The 22,315-nt window shown below is 46.8% G+C and overlaps 1 protein-coding gene across 3 annotated transcripts in view; it reads right to left on the reverse strand.

The window, feature by feature from the left end:
* Nucleotides 1–22,315, reverse strand: part of DAPK1 (death associated protein kinase 1) — a 172,907-nt gene that overhangs the window by 43,069 nt on the left and 107,523 nt on the right. For all 3 annotated transcript variants that reach the window (XM_053656570.1, XM_053656568.1, XM_053656569.1), the window contains exons 4-13: nucleotides 8,484–8,622; nucleotides 6,612–6,741; nucleotides 6,394–6,442; nucleotides 6,282–6,308; nucleotides 5,641–5,793; nucleotides 5,224–5,269; nucleotides 2,930–3,019; nucleotides 2,349–2,441; nucleotides 988–1,107; nucleotides 433–531 (exon numbers count right to left, since the gene is read on the reverse strand). In XM_053656570.1, the coding sequence (XP_053512545.1) occupies nucleotides 433–531; nucleotides 988–1,107; nucleotides 2,349–2,441; nucleotides 2,930–3,019; nucleotides 5,224–5,269; nucleotides 5,641–5,793; nucleotides 6,282–6,308; nucleotides 6,394–6,442; nucleotides 6,612–6,741; nucleotides 8,484–8,622 (946 nt within the window). The remainder of the gene's footprint in view (nucleotides 1–432; nucleotides 532–987; nucleotides 1,108–2,348; nucleotides 2,442–2,929; nucleotides 3,020–5,223; nucleotides 5,270–5,640; nucleotides 5,794–6,281; nucleotides 6,309–6,393; nucleotides 6,443–6,611; nucleotides 6,742–8,483; nucleotides 8,623–22,315) is intronic.

The raw sequence follows: 22,315 nt of genomic DNA on the forward strand, positions 1-22,315 counted from the left end.
AGATCCATTGTAATGACTATCAGCTGTCAATCAATGTGTCTATACTTTCAATGTGATTTATATCTCAAAGCACATCCTCCTTCTCTGTGGCCCTAATAAACAAGCAGGCAAATATATTTCTGTTGAGATTAATTAAACCATTAAAACTTTCCCAGATGTGACATCTTATAATGCTGTCGAGTAAATGTGATCAGTGAGGAGAAAAATCTAGTATATACTCAAAGGCTGACATCCAAAACCAGCCCAGAAAAACATCGATGTTTTCCCCTTTCTAACATATGTTATATTGGACCAGGCTATTTAAGCAGCTCATGTTCCTTTACAGGAAACTGACGTGGAACATACATATTATTTTCTCTGTTACCTCTAGGATTAGAAACATTTAGGAATACTTAAAAAATTAATTTATTTGCAATAAAACAGAATTATGACCTTATCCTGGATGTCGATTCTTGAGCCTCTTTTAATAAGCAACTGCAGCATCTGAATATTTCCACAGCCAGCAGCAATAAGTAACGGAGGTGTCCCATGCTGGAATAGGCAAGAAAAAATATTGTTTTTCAGGTATGGCAGGAAAGAAAAAGCCCAAAGCGCTGCCCACACACCTTCCTATGTCTCAGTAGGTGCAGAAAAATGGAGGCATGACAGGATCGAAGGACAGTCAGAACATAGCCCCTTTTCTCTTTCGGATTCACTATCAAAGGTGACATTTTCATTTGCAGGATGAGTAGATTTAAAATTTCATGGTTAGAGTTCTAATTGGTGCCTGAGGAATAGCCTTGCATGAGGAAAGGCCCTGAATGCAAAAAAGACCTTATTTCTAAGTTCACTTCACTCTCTAAATAGAAGGGTTTTTTTTCACTGTATGGAGTTTGCAACCAGAAGGGAAAATGAAGAAGCAGATGGGAGCCTCTCCACTTTGGACTTGGAGATGCATAGTCACCATGGCCGCCACCCTCTACCATCTTTGATGGAACAGCATCAGACCTTGTTGGGTTGGTTAACATCATAGTTGGACAATGAGCCCAGGAGGTGCTGCAGGCCTGGGACATTGTCGTCATTGATGGCATGGATGATGGCTTTCATCACAAAGGAGTCTTCCTCATCCTTGAGAGAGACAGCAAAGAGATGGTTATAACATGTCCTCACGATCGGCGGGGAGTGGAGATGAATGAGAACTGAGGTCTGGGAGGAAGTCTTCCCACCTGGGGTTCCTACATGACCCTGGGTCCCTCTTCTACCTTAAACTTTCCTTGCAATAAATGTAATTTCTCCCAACTGATTACTCAGGATGATTTTAATGGATAGTATTTCATCACTCTCATTATCTTACTTAGATGAATAGTTTTTATCTTTTCTTTAGTCCCACTGCCACCCTCACACAATTCCCAAATGCAGTCTTCCTCCTCTTCCTCTCCCTTCTTCTAACTTGCTTCCCTCCCACTTCTTTGTCCTTTTAAACATTTCCTGTCTCCCTCTCATCTACAAGGCTAGAGTTCAAGCCTCAGGGAAACGACTGACTGCAGGGGGAAAATAAAGAGCTAGTATCCGCTGATGTGTGATTCTGCCCTTGGAATCCCTGGGTTCCACTCAGGAAACACCAACTATTCAGTTACAGTAGCCTGGTTCCCACGGAATCACCCTTTCTGCCTTTCCTGGAGTCCCCTTTACCTCCAGTGTTAACAAAGGCCTGTTGTCTGGCTGTCAGAGGAAAGTCTTGTTGAATTAAAATATGTCTGGTCATATCTGAAGAGTTAATCTGTGATTAGGTTTCAGTTTGGATTAAGAGGGAAAAATTATGGGGTTGTTCTCAAGGGCTTCAGGCAGTCAATGCAGTGATAACAAAGCAAGTGGGTTCAGCCTTCTGGTCTACCACCAAATGTACCAGCAAGCCCTAGTGCATTTTCCTTGATTTTCTGGTGTATATGTGTGTTTAGTAGGAGGACTGTCTGCCCTTTTTATACTACTACAATCCAAAAGTCTCCCAGGTCAACGGCAACAGAAGGCTCTCATTTTAGTTCATAAAAATGAAAATGAGCTCTTCCCTCTCCTACTGGCTTGCCTCTCTTCTATCAAATTGCGCATGTGGGAGGAGGTGAGTGGTAGTGTCAGAGTTAGTGGGTGGGAGTAGATACAATGCCAATTAAAACACAAAGAAAAAGGAAGAGAGAAGGATTAGAGCACATCCAATCAGCCATCCTAACTCCCTACCCCGAGCAGAGGAAGGGTAGGCCTCACATTTACAGGACTTCGGGTTTTCTGAGTTGTTGAACAAATCAAACAACCTGGACATTCTGAGTCCACAGTGCTAACGAAGAACCCCACCAAGGCCAACAAGATCTGCTTACCAGAGTGTCATCGCTTCTGGCAACACTCATGTTACTTCTGGACAAGAACGACCTGGATAATCTTTGGCACAGTGATATCAAGCGAACGGATTGCTTTAAAGAGAAGAAAAGGAGGATGAACAAAGGCAGGGGGAGAGGACAGAGAACTTACGTAACAACGCTCGAATTGGTACAAATGACAGCCTTTGAGATGGCATTCACTGCTGACAGCATGGATTCCTCAGGGGCAGGCATGACGGAGCATATTTGCTTAAAGAATAATTCTACTGTTGTTATAAATCAAGACAACAGAATAGAGAGAAAGCCTCTGTCTGCATTTCATTATTAAACTACAGAACTGGATTTCCTACGTCCCTTCCCTCTTGATATTTTGTTCTTTATTCTTTGAGGAATTAGATCTTACCCTAGCAAAACCCTGACACGGCCCCCCTTGGAGAAGCATGGTAGGCAATGGTCTTGCCCTGTGTCCTTGGTCCCAGGCAAGTTGGTAATGGTAGATAACGGGACTATCCAAGCTCATCCAATTATTGGAAATGAACAGGAAACAGAATTTGTAAAGCCCCTCCATATCATAATCTTACTTTCCATTTTTTCCGGGCTGCGAACTTCTTGAATTTCTCCATGTTTACTGCTGATGCTTTTCTACTAAGTGCTTGCTGGGTATCTTTCGGCTAAAATGGAAGTCCAAGAAAAAAAAATTAGTGCTTTCAAATTACAGAAATGTGTTACATGACACCTTTTTGAAACCTATCATTACTTGCTTACACATTCACCTTGCTGAAATGTCAAAACAAATTGAGATAATATGCAAGATCTAGGAACCTAGTCTGCAGAGGCTAACTCTTATGGCTGAGGTTTGATATCATCTATAAAGATTGGATTTAGGGGAAAAGTTGAAAAGCTGAACCTGGGCCAACCCAAATTACAACTTTCCATAAGACAGCTTGGGAATGGCAAGGTGCACGGTGAAACCATGTTATGAGGCATTTGAACTTGAATATCATCAAGTAATTTAGACTTGGGAGGGACCTCAGAGGTCAGTGAGTTCAGTCTGTCTGATGGCAGTAGATAGATTGCCTTCTACGGCATCTTTTTCAGGAAGCCATGCAGCTCTGTCGCTGAGAGGAAGAGACAGGGGGGCCCAGGCAACTGCCAGGACTTTGAACAGACAGAACCTACTTCTGTGAGGCAAGTCACTGCATCACAGTGTGTCACTGGCTCTGTGACTTTACTCTGTAACCGTCATGCTCTTCTGCCCTTAGGCCTTTCTGTTCTAGAGGAACGAACTTTAGGTCCTTTTAAAAAAAATTTTATAAGAGTTTATTCGAACCAAATTGATGCTGGGGAGAAAAATTTCAAATGCTCTGGAGAATGACAGATTCAGTTTCTTTTAAGGGTGATTACATGATGATGAGCAAAAGCACGGAAGGGATTAAATTACAGGAGAGCTAACAAGATATGTGCTCTCTTGAAGGTGGTTACCCCCTATTTCAGAGATGTGTTAACACAGATGCACAGCAACAGTGGACAGGGCTTGCTTAAGGGGAAGGTAAACCTGGTCATAAAAAAGCTTTACACCTGGTGCCGGGCAGCGGGCAGCTTGTCCCAGGCTAATCCCCCGACGCTGTCCCCAAGGCCCTCTTTTCTCTGACTTCCCAGTGAGCTAAGGCAGCCCAGCCTGAGTTCTCCTGTTGCTTCCTGTATGCTAAGCCGTTCCTTGTGTCACTGTCCACAGTTTTCACAAATGCATCCTCACAGTTACCTGCACTCACGTTGGGAAATCTCTCCTACACGAAGCCAAGGACCCACACACCACGGGCTGGCCCTGGGCAGACCTGCTCGGGGCCAGGCCCCCTGTCTGGTCACAATGTTTCTAGGATTAACCTCCCTCCACAGACCACATTCTCATGAGATAATTACTTTAGATTCACCGGATACACTGGTTCTGTACCTTATTACAATGTACGCCACCTTGTAGAAGAATGTTTTTGCCCTTTGTTTAAAAACATCTAGGTGTCAATTTGCTTTCTAACATGTTGGTTCTTTTTCTTCTGCTCTTATGTACCTATTAAAGCTATAATTTACAATATATAATATTCGATTAGTCAGCAAGTTGAAAGACTACTATTGACTAATCAATAAAGTGGCCAGGTTCACTGAAAGAAGTAATGTATAAATACTTTCACATTTTGTTATTGCACATCTTCTAAGAATTAGCCATGCTAATAGACTTATTAAGCAATAAGTTAAAAAACAGTTATATTCCTGGGGCATGACTACCCACTATGACCTGCCCAGGTAGGAATTCGTGATCGGATCACCCAGTGAGGTTACTTTCCATAGGATCCCTTTTTTTTCCATCTATAGCAACTTCAGTTCTTTAGTCTAAATGCTGACAGGTAAGTGATGTAAAGGTGTGATGTGCACCGGGATGGCTGCAGGCCCCGGCACAAAGGTGGCCGTGCCAAGTTTCTGATGGCCTCGTGGAAGGAGGGCTCAGTTTGGGAAGATCTTCCAACTTTTCAAAAGAAGCTGGAGATCCAGATTTGATATATTTAAATGCTGGAAATTGATTTTAAATTTAAAAAAATATTGCTTGGGCCAACATCCCACAGGTCAAACCAAATAAGGCTATTGAATAGACTTGACCTTCAGCTCCGTTTATAATCCTGAATTACGATAGCTTTCTCCTCTCCACCTCTGCTATCATTAGCATACTTTCATCTGGTTAGTGCTGTTAAAATATGGCACCAGCAGCAACACAGTACTCGGGAGGTGCCCTGTGGTTGGAACCCACAGTCACCAGTAACGACCCAGCACAAATGGATTTCAGGATGCCCTTTCATGCCCAAGCCAATCACAACACCCAACTTACCTTGATCCAGGGATGCTGCAAACTATCTTGAATTGTCATTCTCTTCCTTTGTGGGGAGAGGGGAAAGTGAAAGAAAAAAAAGACACTGATTATAGAAGCAAACACTAACGATTGTTTCCATGCTGGCTGCACCTACAAAACAGAAGTTCTAGAAAATACAGTTGGAGCCTGCTTCATGGAAGCAAGCCGGAAACAACATCAGTCTTAGTGTGACCATTTCACTCTGCCTGCAGGACTGACTGAGCAGGTACAAAGGTCCCTGCCTGCATTTTCAGAGGTGTTCCACATGGCACACTTCCCTTTGCCAGGAACAAACGTCCAGGGTCTCAGAAATGTGGCCACGTGCACAGAACAGGAACTAACCCGCGTTTGGCTGAAGCCATGGCTGAGCACCTTTCCGGGACAATGGACACTCACTTTGGATCCTTGACGAGCAGTCTTCTTATGAAATCTTTGGCTAGGGCACTGGTATTACTGAAGTATTCTTCCTCAAATTCGTAGTTGACAGCAGATACATTTGCTAACGTTTCTTGCTTAGTGTCTCCGAGAAACGGTGAAGCCCCACTGAGGCTGTTAATAAAGCAGGCACAGAACATGAGCAATTACCTCTTGTGTGGTCATTTCATCCCCACAATCTCTGATAAGGGGAGTGAAGAATAAGACTTCGATCTGGCGCTTGGACAATCGCTGTAGAATTAATTCTATTACATTGTATAGGGTGTTTAATTGCCATGCCCCAAAACTTCAGCTTAAAGCAACGGATGCATTTATAAAGTTAGTTTGGAACAGCATCTAGTAGATAAAAAGAAAACCCTTCCTGATTTTCTCAGTGATGGACAGACATGCTTTCTCCCAGTGATTATGCTGCAGTTTCTGATGGCTCACTTTGAATTAGGAGAACATGTCTAATTAGTATAAACCAAACATGTTCTGGGGTGTAAAATGAATGTTTACATAAAAAGCCCACATAAGCAGAGGAGATCAACATGGCTGGTGAGTAAAACATATGGTCTCAAAGAGAGAGGGAAAGAATGCAGGTTGTGGATTTTGGTACTCACAGAATATAGGTGATTACCCCAATACTCCTAGACACAAAAGAAACAGAAACAAACGTCAGAAGAGCAGTATGATAAATCAGAAAAATGACGACATCAAGGGTGCACTACTTACCACATGTCTGCCTCGAGGCCAAGAGGCTCATAGTTGACTATCTCGGGAGCTAAGGGGACACAAATGCATGTTTAGTTTTGTGAAGGAGGTGAACCAATAGGTAGTATCCACACAAGGAAATCAGGAACATGTACCAGGGAAAGGATGCTACAGCCGGGGAGATTTTGCCAACATAATGTTTAGGAGAAATAAATGACCACAGGAGCAAAGAAACTTACCAACAAATTCTGGCGTCCCAAATATGTTTTTGAATTCATTTCCAAAGTCAATTTTATGGGCCAGCCCAAAGTCGATGATCTTGATCCGAGGTTTGGGAACATTTCTATCCAGAAGCATTATGTTCTCGGGCTTAAAGGAAAAGAGAAATAGTGCCTTAATGTTCAGAGCAGCGATATTCACAGTGACTGACAGGTGGAAAAAAGCTGGTGTCTATCAGACAAGATCGGGGGCATGGAGGGGGTACGGCTGTAGACCCAGGGTCTGTCAACAGAGGAATGGATAAACAAAATGCGGGAGATACATACGAGGGAAGGTTATTCGGAAACATGACACAACATGGAAAAAACTCAGAGGCATTATGCTAACTAAAAAAGGGTAAATATTCTATGGCTTCACTTGTATGGAGTACTTGGAACAGGCAAGTTCACAGCGTCAGAAAGCGGAACAGTGGCTGCCGGGAGAGGGGGTGGGGGCTGGGCAGGGAGCACCTGTGTCATGGATACGCAGCTTCAGTGTGGGAAGATCAATACTGGCAATGGCTGCACAACCATGTGAATGTACTGATGCCACTGAACTGCACACTTAAAAATGGTTAGACTGGTGAATTATGCTATCTTTATTTCACTACAATTTAAAAAATAGCAGCCATGATATGCTCTGCTGAGGACAAGGTGGCTGGATAGTCTTTCCTCTCCCCTGAAAAAACAACTGAAAAATAGGGATGAAAGGTACATTCAAGAAAACACCAGGAACAATAAATGTTTCGGTTTTGGTTCTCCCAGTAGGAGGCCTGTGGCGGGGATTCAGGCTCAAGTTGCTTATGTGGGGGCCACTTGGTAGAGAAATGGGGGGACAGGCAATGGAAGGAAGCTGATACAAGGTGTCTTATCAAGGTGGGAGTGATGGAGCGTCGTCCCTTTAGGAAACTGGGGAGAAAAAGTAGCGCTCAGAGTCTTCCAACTAAAGCAGGAGGGAGGTAGGGTGTTTACCCACCATCTCCCCATCCTGCTCTGCTAAGAGCTGCTTCTGTGGGCATTTACTCTTGGGCATTTCCCATTCCCAGGGCTGAGAGCTGTGGGTTCTTGCAACAGCAGTCTGTGGGGTGAGTATAAGTGAGCACTGGGGGGATCCAGATGGGGTCCTAACAGCTTTACGACAATAAATATGAATGAAATCCTCCTCTAAAGTCCTATCCTAGCTCCAATGATCTGAATCATTCCCTTGGCCATCGATCACACACTGCTTTGTGACAGTCTTTTCACTGCCTTGGATTGTACCTTGAACCTTAACATACTCCCTTCCTACTGCTCATGGGTGCCTTACCTTCCCAAAGAGACCGTAACTGCCGTGATGGCCAGGAGTATGACGTTTCCTCCCATAATGCCCTGCCTCTAGCCAGGCATGACCCCACTTAGCCACGTTTGGAGTTTGGCTGGATTGACTGCCGGTGACAGAGTCTGGCTCAGAAGGCTTTGCATCAAGAGGAAGAGCAGAAATCAAGGCACCTTCTATTTTATATGCCCTGCAGCCACAGGGGGATAGGGACTGAGAAGACAGTGGGCACTCCAGGCTGACAATGTCCCATCACCAACAGCAGCTCCCTTGCTTAAAGACGGTGCTGGTAAGACCCCCAGGTATTTCCTTAGGGATTCTTGAATGTAACTGTTAATTGTAAACTGCTATCCCACAAAAAACTTAGGAGTCTCTGCAGGAGGCATGCATAATACACTTGCTAATTTACACGGGTAATTCCATTTGTTAAACCCACAGGCATGACACAAGTATCTCTTTCAAATGCCTCAAACTGTCTTAGCAACAGCCAATGCTGTGGTTGCCATCGGCTTCTATCTGGCTAACACTCCTCAACATACCTTAAGATCAAAGTGGGCGATCTGAAGGGAGTGCAGGTAGTAAACACCATTAAGAATTTGTTTGAGAAATTCGGTTGCTTCCTCTTCAGTCAAAGATTCCTTTTCAGCTAAGAAGTCGAACAGCTCACCACCTGCGACACTGGAAACCAAGAAGCCGAGGTTATCAATGACAATTCTGTTTCTTACTGATCTGTTCTCTTGTAGACTATTGGCACATTCACATTTCAGGCCAGAGAATAGCATTAGCACAGAATCGGAGCTCTCTGTGCTTCTCATCACTGGATGAGAAATCTGCATTCAGGGATGTCTGTGTTTGAGACCACCTGGGCACCACTTTCCCAATGGTGCTACGTTTGCAAGTGGGGGGAGGAAGCAGAGACACGCTGGGGGAAAAATCAATGTGTTCTTAAAACATTTTAATTAAACATATTTGGAGGTGAAGTCTTAAGTCACTAAGAAACAAAACTACAAGCCAACTTTGTATAGAATTTATTAAAAATGCATCTCCCTAGCTCAGTCAGAGAGTACCTGGAAAGTTCATATTCTGTATGTTAGCCAACTTTTTAAAGCCTTAAATCATAATATATAGCCTGAAAAGGATTTTTCTTTTGTATTTGTTTATATGCAAATCCCTATATATTCACAAAAATCATAGCTAGTAATTAATTTAACAGATACCTTAAGGAGTAAGAAAAAATTACACAAAATTGAAATGCAAGGCTCAGTCCCCCTGGCCAGACTGTAGGTGCCCGGAGGCCAGAGGTCGGCCCCCAGCTGACCGCCACCTCCTTGCACAGCGCCAGCCACATGGCAGGAACTCTAGACATTTTAATCAAGAGGATAAATGAACAAACTCCCCTGGTTAATGGCAAATAACAGGGAACTTTTAATAAGACTTTTTATAAGTTAATGTTTATCATTTAACCATACATTCACAACATAATAATTAACTGCAATTATGCACATAACTGCTGTGTTCATTATCTTTCTTTCGGCAAGACAGTTCCATAAACATTATACCTACATCTACAACTGGTGCGCATGAGATTAAACAATAAAGACAAAAAATGCGCTGTTTTCTTAAAGAAAAGTTTCAGATTCCTCCCCTTCACCCCCCAAGTCCGTGTCTTCCTTAGCCTGGTCCAGGGTCCAGGGGTCGGAATTGCTTGGGATCTTTTAACAATGCAGATTCAGGCCTCACTTCCAAGCTGCTGCCTGAGAATTTCTAAGGGTGGGGATGAGGAAATGCAGCATTTTTAAACGTGCGCCCCAAGTGACTGATAGTGCACTAAAACCTGAGGACCCCTTTTCAGTCTTAAGTGCCTGCCTCTGCAGCAAGGTCTCCCTCTGACATTTAACTTTGGGATGGTTTAGCCAGAGGGTCACATGACTCCGCCACCCCTGGGGCCCACACAGACGGCTCTGGCAGATCTGGATGTGCCCCAGCCAGAGCCAGTCAGGAAGGTCAGGAACCCAGCTGGCGGCACAGGCCTGCAGTTGGCGACACTCCTGGGGCAGTGGCCTTCCTGTCTGTGGCCTCCCCTCTCCACGGTGCGCGTGCCCTGAGCTCCCACATAATCCCATGAACCCTCTGCTTCTCACTTTTCTATGTTCTTACTCCTCTTACAATCAACAATAACAAAGAGGGAAACCTTCAACTGCAGGAAACAAGAAGGAGGAAACATGGGAAACTGTCATCCGACCAACGCTGAGGCAGATGATGCTGTAACATCTGTTTGCTTCTGTGCTTTCTGGCGCTGGCGGCCAGCAGTGAGGGTGACCACAGCTCCGCGGGCCCCCAGTTGGCACACGGGCTCAAATCTTAATTCTGCAGCCAGAGGGTTAGTCCTTCTCTCGGAGCCTCATTTTTCTCACCACACAGGAATAGTAGGAGCTACTAGTTTCAGGGATTTGAGGACTAAAGATAAAATACACAGTGCAACCGGCAGACAGGTCCGGCAGGAGACTGAGGCCCAGCAGTGGAACTGGTGCTGTAACGAAGGAAGGAAGCAGCCTTTCCTGCAGAGAGCCAGGCCCCTACCCGGGGCAGGCTCCGATGGGAAAGGCCGGTCCTGCTTCTCCCCTCTCCGCACTGAAGTCCCCTGGTGTGGCCGGACCGCTGTACTCCGGGAAGGGCTTCTCCTGTGACTCTGGTGCCCAGTCCCAGCTTCGCCCCTCTCTGCCCTGCGCCAGGGCCTTCCACACGCTCCCTCGCTCACAGGATGCAGGTTTCCTGACATGCAAAAACAACTGGGGTTTGGCTGCCTGGAGTTGGGGAGACTCTGAGGGCACCCAAACAGCTTGGTTCAGTGTGGAGGCCCAGGTCTTTCCTAGGAACCCCACGGCTGCCCCAGGCCAGGCCTTTGCTTCTCTGTCTTGGCTGACGTGGCCACCTCTTATTCAGTCTTCTTGTGCTGAGCAACTCGACTCCAACGGTGCTGCCTGACCACAGAAGTGAGACCGAGGAACAAGCCTGGAGCCCCCACGGGAGGGACCTGCCTGCAAAGTGGCAATGCCTGATCAAGACAGAGAAAGAAGGCCTGGGTCATCTCTGGTTTTCTCCATGTACCCTGCTCTCAAGTCCTGTACAAATCTCACGTCATTCACGATGAGGTCCACATCATCCCTTGTCCAGGAAGCCAAATCATTCAGCTAGACGTCAGGAGGTTTAGGGGAGCCCCCACCCCCACTGGGCCCGGACCCATCACTGGTTTCCTGCCGTCCGGAACTACCTGTGCATCCCCCTTCACATCGGTACAAGGAGGCAGATGATCCAGCCGTGAATCTCTACTTATAAAATCTTTAGACTCATTCATCAAAGTAATAGAAAGTAAGTGATTTTAACCAGGGTTTGGGGAGCATGACAAGCATCATCAGACAATTCACCCCTACTGAGCCACCCCTCCACCTCAGAAGGTAGAAAGCGACTTGCGGGTCTTTTTCACACCAGCAGTTTCACACACATGCGCAGAACCAGAAGGCAAACGCCTAAACGGCGCTGTTGCTGAAGAGCCAAACTGTCAACAAGAGGCTCAGGCAAACCGCGGCACTGCCCTTCCCTCTTTGTTCCAGATTTTACATTTTGTTTAAGAGAAGCAGGATTGATGGAGAGAGAGAGAGATGAGCAATCTGTGCAGCAAATTTAGAAAGTAAGTCTAACCTCCTTTATTAGGTCTTTGAGTCAGAGTGTCTTAAATTATAGCATTATCATGGAAATTATGTGAAATGAATGCTAATAAGCATCGGTTGTTTTTGCCAAGAGAGCTGGAAAATATGAAGCTTCCCTCTCCTCCTGGTCCTTTCCTCCCACCAATGCCTCCCCTAAGAGCCAGCGTAACAGACTGTAATTAGGACACATTACAGCTTTAAAAACAAAGTGGGCCTTCAGGGGGACAGGAGAGGAGTTATCTCAGGGTTCCAGTTTCTAAAATAGAACACTATTCAGGGGTTCCTAACTCTTGCTAGGAATTGGGCAAGACATGATAGGACTTGATTCTGAGCTGGGTCTGGACATAATGGAAACTTCAGGGGAGTCTGGGCTACATACCACACGTGAGGAGCCATTTCAAGGCAAACATGACGCTTCAGGGTTGGGCTGACCTTCCCACTGGGTGTCACAGAACAAGCACGTGTGGTTGGTAAGCTGGGGGCCAGTGGAACAATTCAGTAACTCCCAGTGCGGACCCTGGCCTGCTCTGACGCTGAACCTCGGGTGACACGGGGAGAAGACTGGATGGGCCTCTGTGCACGGGCCTCCCAGCGCCAGCTCTGGCCTCAGGTTGTCGGTGACTGAAAAGAAGTTACGGATCTCGTCGCTGTCCTGGACGATGCTATCTGTATAATAAAACGATGCTATCTGTATAATAAAAAATGTATAAAACAACTGGGTAAAGTGTCTTTCTAAATAACCTCAGTGTACATGACAATAATTGGGAGAATTTGGCAAAAATGCAATTTTTTAGAACCCACTTACTGAGGTGCAGACTCAGCAGGTGGGGCCCCAGGACCTGCATTTTAACCAGTCACTCAGGTGATCGATCCCTATGCCGATGAACCGACCACACTGAGAGAAGTCGATCTCTCAGGTGTGGTAACTCCAGCTTCCTAAGCCCCTGTGTGGGCATGGCAGATCTGTCCCTATGCTCCCACCAAACTGGCTTTTCCCTCCTGCACGCAGAGCTAACCTGCACATCCAGCTCCCTGGAATCCAAAACCAGCTCTAGCCAGTGGCAGGTGAACCAAGATGACGTGTGCCACCTCCAGGCCTGGCTCCTGAAACATCCCGCACAATCCTCTACTCTCTCTCTTCTCTCTTTGGTCACCTGAACACAGGTGACCCAGCAGAGACCCCCAAGGGGCACCAGGGGAGAGCAAAGACATTACATTGAGGACTGTGGATCCCTGAGTCCCTGTCTGAGGGACAGCCACCCACCCTGTAACATCTGAATGGGACTCTGAGCAAGTGAGAAATAAATGCCCTCATGTTAAGCCACCGAGATTTTTGTGGTTGTATTCCATCTGCTCTGAATACAAATTTAATCAGAAGTAATAATGCAATATAATACATTTTTAAAATTAAAATGAAAAAAGAGTAACCAATGCAAAGCACAGAGTACACTAACTGTTCCAGTTTTCTATCACTGTATAACAGATTTAGTAGCTTTAAACATGCCATTTTTTTTTTAAACCTCTTAAGGTTTCTATGGATCAGGGATCCAGGAAGGGTTGGCCGGGCAGCTCTGGCTCAGGGTCTGCCGTGGGGCACCGTCAGAGAGTGGCTGAATCGGAACCCGCAGGACTGCCGGAGCCTCTGGGAGCGGTCGGAGCACCTCTCTCCGGGTGGTCTCAGGCCTCCATGTGGTCTCCATTTGGACTAGATGGGCTTCCTCCCAGCATGGCCGACTGAAGACAAGTGCATTATTTACACAGCAGCCCACGGCTCCAAGGCAAGTGTTCCCTCAGCAGGGCAGAAGCTGCCTCAGAAGTCACACAGCTCCCCAAGTAAGTCCTAACCCATCCAGAGTCAAGGAAAGAGGAATTAGGAATTTCCAGGGTCCAGACTCACGTGAAGGCCCGGTGATGGTGCCGCAGCCACCTTTGGAAAATGTCATTCTACCTACGACAGAGGAACTGAAATTCTCTACCTCACTTTATCCTAAAAGTCTATTTTATAAGGGTTAGGTGCGGGTAGCTATACTAGTCTGCTAGAGCTACACCGGCAAACCAGGTGGCTTCAGACAACAAATTCGTTGTCTCTGGGTGCTGGACGCCTGCAATGCAGGTGTCAGCAGGGTCACACTCCCTCTGAATCCTGGAGGGGAGCCTTCCCCGCTTCTTCCTCACTTTTAGCAGGCGCTGGCACCCTCTGGCTTTCCTCGGATGCAGACGCATCGCCCCAACCCCCGCCTTCATGCAGACTCATCCCTGTGTCTCTCTACTTGGTCCCCCCTCTGTGCACGTCTGTGTCTGCGCTAATTTCCCCTTTTCACAAGGACATCAGTGAGACTGAATGAGGACCCACCCCAGTGGCCTCATTTTAATCTGATTACATCTGGTAAGACTGTTTTCAAACGAGGTCACATTCTGATGTACTGGGGTTAGGGCTTCAACTTATTGTTTTTTTTTTGCAGGGGGCGGGGCATAATTCAACCCATAACAGGTAGTAACTGCTCATAGGCTGCAAACAAAATGTTACAGGATGGCTAAAGCAACTCAGAAAGAGGAAACAAGGAAGGGGAAGGACAATTACATAATCCGCTAGTGTTTTTGTTGGTCTTGACTTCAGGGTCCCCTGTGAAGGAAGGGTCATGCGCTGTTTAAAAATTTTAAATTCAGGTCAGAAAAATGTGGGTGACAAATGCATATCTACTATAGTCCTGAAGTGATTCCCTCAGTCCTCTGAGATGATTCTTGTATTCATTCATGCATTCATTCATTATTTACTTTTAATACTCATCTGAGGACACTTTCTCATTGCCTTTAGAGAGAGAGGAAAGGAGAGAGGAAGGGAGGAAGAGAAACACTGCCGTGAGAGGGAGGCCCCAGTTGGTCACCTCTTGTATGTGCCCACGCGCCTGCACCGGGTATCTGACACGCCTGGTCTGGGGGTTGAACCCACACCTGGGCCTGAGCCTTGACTGAGAGTAAAACCCGCAACCTTTCAATGACAGGATGACGCTGCAACCGACTGAGCCACACCAGCCAGGGCACTGATTCTTCTTTTAAACTTAACTATCCTGGTGGCTGTGATGTGAGGTGTGAGCAGAGGGAAGTGCCCACAACTTCTGGGCTCTGCCTCTCAATAAACCCAAACTGGAAACTCACTGCTCCATTGTCCACATTGTGTGCTGACAATTCTATCTTGTTAATCTTGGGGAAGTCCTGAAGGGTTTTCTTACATTCTCACCTCTCCCATTCTAATTTAAATTCCTTGGGTAACCGAGGACTTGGAGGAACGTAAAACTGAAGCTGAGGAATCTAAGGAAAAGGAGGAGGCCTAACTCCCTCCCTTTCACATTTGTGAGACTGATGGGACTTTGAGGTCCGGAAGCAGGCTGGGGGTTTGGGAACACCGGTCTTTGCTTACACGCTGTGTTGTCCTCAAATTCCCCCCAAACCATCAAAGGAATCCCTAAGCTTAACAGTCCTTTGAATCAAAAATGCAAGATGTCTGTAAAAATACATTTTCTATCTGTTTCACCTAAAATTCAAGTAACAACTTAAAAGGAGTTCTGGGGATTTGCACTGAAAAGAAAGTCTGACGCTCAAAATTCATGGGGGAAGTGACCTTTCATTTTCATTTTACCCAGCGAGGTTCTGCAAAAAGCAGGCAGGAGCCTTCTGAAGGTTTCTAGAACAAAATCCCTGAGCGAAGAATATTGCTCAAAGGTTAAAAGGCGTTGGAGGCAGGCATTCTGGGTTTCGGTCTGGGCTCTGACTCAGATGGGCAGGTGGAGTGACTCTGAGGCACAGCTGCTTTGTCTATAGAATGGGGGCATTAACACCCACTGTTCATTATTATTGGGGGGGTTGAGGAAAGGGGCATGAAAGGCACAAGGTAAATGCCTTAACTTCTCTTGGCCACAGGCAACAGGGTGAGACCCCCCCGCAAGCTACTCTGTCTTTTCTCTTGTCCAGATGCTAGCTGATGGTGTGAGATTCTGACCCGGCTGTCACGCTAACGATGGAATGAGGCCACAGGGGCCTGTGGTTATGTTACAGGGATGTGGCTAGAACAGGGGAGCAAAGGGAACTAGACATTGAGCCTAATAAACTGGGGAGCATAATAAGCCTGCCTGTTAGCCAGGAAGCTGCAGCTTTACACTCCAGGGGCTTAGGGCATTGCTTCCTAAGGGGATTGGCACGCCTCCCTCCCCACCTCCATACCCACTTGCTGGGGGGAGTGGGGAAGTGCTGCTGGGTGCTCACTAGAGGCCTGCTAGGAACTAGGGGGTGAGGGGTGTAAACCCATCCGAAGTCCACAGGAACTTGGGAAGCTGATCTGGCACTTTGAGAAAGCACCAGGCCTGTCACAAACCCAAGCTCCTAGTCATAAGCCCAGAGGAAGGAGGAAGCTCCCTCTCTCTCTTGCTTATGACCCGCACTCCCACGGTGCCCGTACCTGTCCTCTCCAGGGCCACGTGGCCCACGGCCTCCAGGAGGGAGCTTGAATGCTGCAGCACAGCAGCCGCTACAGCTGGACACACACACTAAGCCAGCCAGATGCTGGGCTGGACTGTACAAACTCCGGGCAGCGGCCTTCATCCAGGCCCCGTTAGACAAGACTGGGCTTTTTCCATGGTAAGAGATGGAGATGGGGCTTTGGGAAGTCGGGAGGGGAATCCCCTTCATTGTGCATCCTCAATAAACACACCACAGAGTCCCACCCTCCCATGAGGGTCTCAGGAAATTCTTTTCCTTCGGACATGGCAAGAACCCCACTTCCACTGATAACAGTTAACAAATAGTAGGCTTTTCCTGAAATCGGTGAACATTCCTGGGGCCAAAAACCCGGGGAAGCGGTGGGTACTTGGACTAGAGACAGGTAAGTTAGAAGCTGGGCTGTGGCTCCGTGGGAGAGAGAACACCTCTCTCTGAACCCTTCCTTCCGTCTGGGCAGAGAGGAATCTAGATGGATCTAGAGGACTCTAGAACCACTCTGTGCTTCACAGTGGCCAGGGAGGGTTGGGAGAAAGGCCACCCTGCGGGCGAGGGGGAAGGTGGGCTGGGGCTCAGCCACCCCAGCCCAATAGCACCCATTTAATGTGACTCTCGTTCCCTCCTATTAAATAAAGACACATGTAATCTGTTTCTGTCTAGTCTCAATGGTGTAATAGGAAATTAAAGAAAAAAGTGGTTTCTTGCTTAGGCAACAGTTAAGGGAACACGGAGGCCTGTGTGGACAGAAGGGATTAGAGAGAGTCCCCAGGGAAGTTCAAGTTCATGGGCCCAAACAACCAGCACACCCAGAGGCTCCTTCCCCACACACGGCACTGCTGGCCAACCTGGAGGGCCTGGGCTTACCAGGTGACGGCACATTCATCCGCTCCATTCCGGCTGGGGAGAACTGAACCCTAATTTGGTCTCTTAAAAATATTATGCAAGAGCCCTGGCACATGCCTGGGTTGCAGGCCAGTTGCCAACAGGGGACACACAAGAGGCAACCACACATTGATATTTCTCTCCCTCTCTCTTTCCCTTCCCCTCTAAAGATAAATAAATAAAATCTTTAAAAAATATTATGCAAGAATTACATAAATATACTCTCAAAGAAAAACAGAAACATCCACGTATAAAACGAAAGTCCCTTCTGACTAGCTCCCCTCCTCCCCATCCCCAGCCCTCTCCCTCCCTCCCTCCCCAGATGCATACCCTGTTATGAACATGGTGTACAGCCTTCAGATGTTGTGTGTTCTGTGAATGCACGGCGCCTATTTATGGCTGTTTTAATGACATAAATGGCATCAGACTATATGCACTATTCTGCAATTTGCTCTTTCGCCTCAGCAACGATAAAGAGCTCTTGCGTCCTACTTTTCGCTGTTGCCTGATGTGCACGGGGATGTCTAGTCCAGAGCTTATCAAGCCACTTATGTGTTTTTAATTTTTCACTATCATAAGCAATGAGGCAATGAGTTTTTGGTGTACCCGCGTCTGCTAAGGGTGTGAGATATTTTTCTCAGCCTGAGGATATACAACCCAATACAGAATTTCTGGGTTGACAGCTAGCATCGTTTTTTATATATTTAAGGAATGTGCTAAGCCTCTTGCGTGGTATTATTATTGTGGGCTAATCCGAAGGGTAAAATAAATGAGTTACTGTTTGTTTTATCTTACATTTCCCTGCTTGGTAGCAAAACTAACACTGTTTCATAGGATTATGGGCCATTTGTATTTGAGCAGATATAAACTGTCTCCCCACAGTCTGTGTCCATTTTTCCATTGTACTGTCACTGTTTTTAATTTTAATTGATTGACAGATGTTCCTTACCTCCTCTTGATACTAAGCCTTGATCTCTTCTATATTCCAAATATTTTCCCCCATCTGTTATTTGCCTTTTGACTTTGCTTAAAGTGATGTTCTGTTGAACAGAACTTTTACACTTGGATGCAGTCAAACTTATCCATCTTTGTAGAAATCGAGATTTTCTAAACCAACCATGAGGATCGTGAAATAGCAGGGGAAATCAGCAGCTCCGTGATCCACAGCAAGGCGCTTCACCTTCCCGCGCTCGTAGGCATTCAAGGTGGCTGCCCGCAGGCCCGACAGGCAAATGGAATTTCAAAGTGTTTTTTTCCAGCACTACTGTTCCTTCCCCAGTCCCTGTGCGTCTCTGGATCGGGAGCCACCGAAGGCAGGTGAATACACACTGGTGATCCCCTGAGGCTGCTGCAGAGCCAGCGACATGCATTCCCTCCCGACTCCGCCTCCAGTGACATCACGTCAGAACTGGAAATTAGCCATGGTGGGATTTGTATCATAGGAACAGACAAACATTACAAAGCAGGGCTTTTTTTTTCTTTTTTAAGATTTTATTTATTTATTTTTTAGAGAGAGGAGAAGGGAGGGAGAAAGGAAGGGAAAGAAACACTGATTGGTTGCCTCTTGTATGTGCCCTGACCAGGGTCCAAACCTACAACCCAGGCACGTGCCCTGATCAGGAACCAAACTGGCGAACTTTTGCTTTGCGGGATGATGCCCAACCAACTGATCCACACCAATTCAGGGCCGAACCATGGCTGTTCTTGCCTGGAGAACCACTGTTACACATTTCCCAGCACAGCACTGACTTGCAGTATCCTGGGCACCACCATCTGCCTACATAACCTGCATCTGAGGGCTGCTGTTCCCACTCAGGGACAACTCTGGTGAGAAAATTAATTCCTGTGTAGACTTGAAATCCAGCTCTGGTAACAGGGAGTCCTGAGCCTGCCTCCCATCACTAACTTTTTCCATAACAGCATTTGTGGGCCATACAGTCTCTGTTGCAACTATTCAACCCTGCTACATATTCTTCTTGATTTCTTCTCCAGCTACTTAAAAATGTGGAACTGTTTTTCCTGGAGATCTATGCAAAAATGGGCAGCAGGCTCTGGTCTACTGGCTATAGTTTGCCAAGCTCTGCTCACAAACAATGTGAGTCACAGAATACTGGCCACTCTGTGACTGACATGGTCACCCTCCCCACCTCTGAAGATGGTTCTTATATACCTCTCTGGGTCTTTTCTGCCAGGGTTGCTCTTAAAAGTCAATGCCAAACACAGGTGAAGTAATTAAAGTCCATTTCTAGAACCTGCTTCATTGGACTCTGGTAGATGTCACCACAGCTGTGGTGACATCACAGGCCCAGTTAAGGCAGGAAACGGTATAGAAACCTGGGCTGAGGTGGGTCAGGTGCTCTGGCTGACTCAGGAAGGTCACAGAATCTAGGAGCAGCAGAGCACAGGGGACCTGTACATGTGCCAGCTGTGCGATCTGGGGCCCCAGATAGTAGCCTGGCCGATGCTGCAGGGAACAGAGATGAACCGGCCCAGCAGAGCTCTGCCACACTGTAGGTTCCCAAGCAAAACAAATGACTGTTGCCATGTTAAGTCACTAAGCTCTGAAGTTGTAATGCAGCACAAGCTAATGAGATCAGGGGTCAGAACCCTACCTCCTCGGTCTTTGGTGAAGATTAAATGTCTATAACATGCTTAGGTCAGTGCTTGACACACAAAAAAAGTCCTCAGTGAATGGTAATTGTCATTCAGAAAAAATACAGCTGCTTGAATTCCCTTCCAGAGATAAGGGCGGGTGTTTTACCTCCTTATCTTAGGAGGTTTGGTCCTCAGGGTCCTCAGGCTGAGCTTTCTTTCTAAAGAGGCTAAAGTTTTTTGTGGCTTCTTTATTAGATGAGATAAAATGAAAAGCACTGAGTGTAGAGTATAGCATATAGTAGCTGCTCAGGAAATGTCAAAAATCTTCCCACTTTGATGCCCCCAAATTTCCACTCCCAACCCACCCTCCAGCCCACCACGTAAACACTGTTCTGCCTGACCCTTATACTCTCCAAGAGCTAACAACTTTATTTCAGCTCCTTTGCATCCAGGTGGACAAGGGGCCTCCATGATGCAAGGAGGGCAGACTGTTGTAACTGACAAGGAAACTGAACAAATGGAGAGCTGGCCTACATGCTTTTAGGGTTGTATGCTTTGTGCACAAGGGACCAAACCTGTTAGGAATGCCATCTGTAATAAGAAAAGAAAGATTCTAGCCTCACGAAAGGACCCACATTTGGAGATAAGCTGGCATCCCTCAAAGGTCCCTTGCCTCAAAAATCTGGTCTCTTGTTGTCATGAGGACTGATGAATCTGTGAAGCTGGAATAAAGTATGGACTCCTTGGAAAAGAAGTGAAGAGTTTAAAGCAATCACTTTCATTCACAGTGAAACAGCAGAATCACGACTTTCTTTGAGATGGAAATGGAATGTGGGATTGGTAATCAGAAAGTGCGTCATGACTTGTCAGTACCAACAGGCACTGCATGACGTGGGACCAGACGGCACTGCTCAGTTGTTAGGAAGGAGGCAGTATTCGTGGGCAAAGCCTAATAACGACAGTGTTCCAGTCCAAGTGGTCCCCTGGTAAGATTATCCACACCCCTTGCTGAATGACTGCATGTACAAACTCAAGGCCCAATGAGGGAGCTGCAGTTTGCTGAGGCAGATTTTCCAACAGGAGGCTGCAGCTCTCAGCTAGACATGACACTCAGGAAAAAAAATATCCCTTATTTTTTTAAATCGAAGAAGCTTTATGTGGAATATAATGAGGCACTTATGCAATAAGCCAACAAATCAAAAACAGTTTCATTTCCCTCTTTCTCTTTCAGGGAAGAGAATCTATTTGCCCTCTACCCACTGACTAGATCAAAATGATTGCAACTCTAAAAAATAGGCTATTAGTTCAGAGCCATGTTTTGACAGAGCCAGCTCTCTGGAGAAGAAAACCGTTATGGTTGTTTCCTTTGGGTGATCCAGGCCTGCTGCTCAGGCAGTTGGGTGACAGGTCCCACCTACACGATGTCTTGTGTAGGTGGTCATCACACCTACAACGGATAAATGTGAGCCCTCTCAGCCCCACCTCAGCATCTGCTCATTTTCTGATTCTCCACTTGCATTAGTTTCTGTATTGGAGAGAGAGAGGGGACATGGGAAAGAGAAATGGATGGGGGAGGGAACATAAAAATGTTCCAGTGGATAAAATCAGTTTAAGGATTCCGGAGCCCTGGCCGATGTGGCTCAGTTGGTTGGATGCTTTGCCACAAAGTCAGGAGTCACTGGTTTGGCTGAAAGCCAGGAGTGACTGGCCAGGGCACATGCCTGGGCTGTGGGTTTCGTTTCCAGTCGGGGTGCGTGTGAGAGGTGGCCAGTCAATGTTTCTCTCCCACACAGATGTTTCTCTCCCTTTTTTTATTCTTCCCTTCCCCTCTCTCTCTTTAAAAGAAAATCTTCCAGAAACCTCCCAGGAACAAAAGCAATGGAGTCCACCGATTCAGGAAGGGAAATAGGAGAACAGTGTAAGACCACAAGAAGGACAGCCTGTGCAGGGCAACGGCTCGACGTGTTTCCCACAAAATTCCACGAGCCCAAAGGCTGCCCTTAGAAAGAGGTGACAGGGCACAGGAAAGGCAGCCAACCACAGATGCCCGGAGGCCCTCAGGTTTCTGGGTTAGAGCGCTGGGGGGCAGGGACCTGGAGCCACCCAGGCCTCAGTTCTAGTGGGGGAGGTGGGGAGGAGGAGAGGGAGGGAAGAGAGGAAGAGCCAAAAGTACCCGGTCCTAGAGAAATTATAAACTAATCCAGACGAGAAAAAAGCAGATGCTAGTATGCCAGAAAGGGACCCAGGGGCAGAGTGGATCCTCAGCTACCTGTGCTAGGCATGCAGGTGGACTTCAAATCCGGGGCACAAGGTGGGTCCCACATTAGTCAGCATCCTCAGGACTACAGACAGGGTTGGGCCCTTCATTTAACAAAGATGTGGAGTCTGGAGAATGTTCAAGAAATGCCACACTGACTAGGAAGGTGTTGCAAGAGGCTGACCGTAAAGTCTGTCTTCTTTCTGGGAAGTTTTGGGAGGCCAGAAAGTGCAGGAATGCTGGGTGCAGGTGGGCCCAGAAGTGGAGCAATTCTTGGCTGGGCTGGTTCGGACGGCAAGCTCACTAGAAAGACCGCACATGGCCTTCCCGGTATGGTGCCCTGGAGTTCAGTGGCTGAGCCTGCCAACTGGGTTACCAAAAATGGGGTACGGGCGTGCAGAAGTACAGGAGCCCCGGCCCTCAAGTGTCTGTACGGGGC

This window comes from Artibeus jamaicensis, unplaced genomic scaffold (genome assembly GCF_021234435.1).
Source record: "Artibeus jamaicensis isolate MK-2021 breed Jamaican fruit bat unplaced genomic scaffold, CSHL_Jam_final scaffold_1964, whole genome shotgun sequence".
NCBI classification, from domain to species: Eukaryota; Metazoa; Chordata; class Mammalia; order Chiroptera; family Phyllostomidae; genus Artibeus; species Artibeus jamaicensis.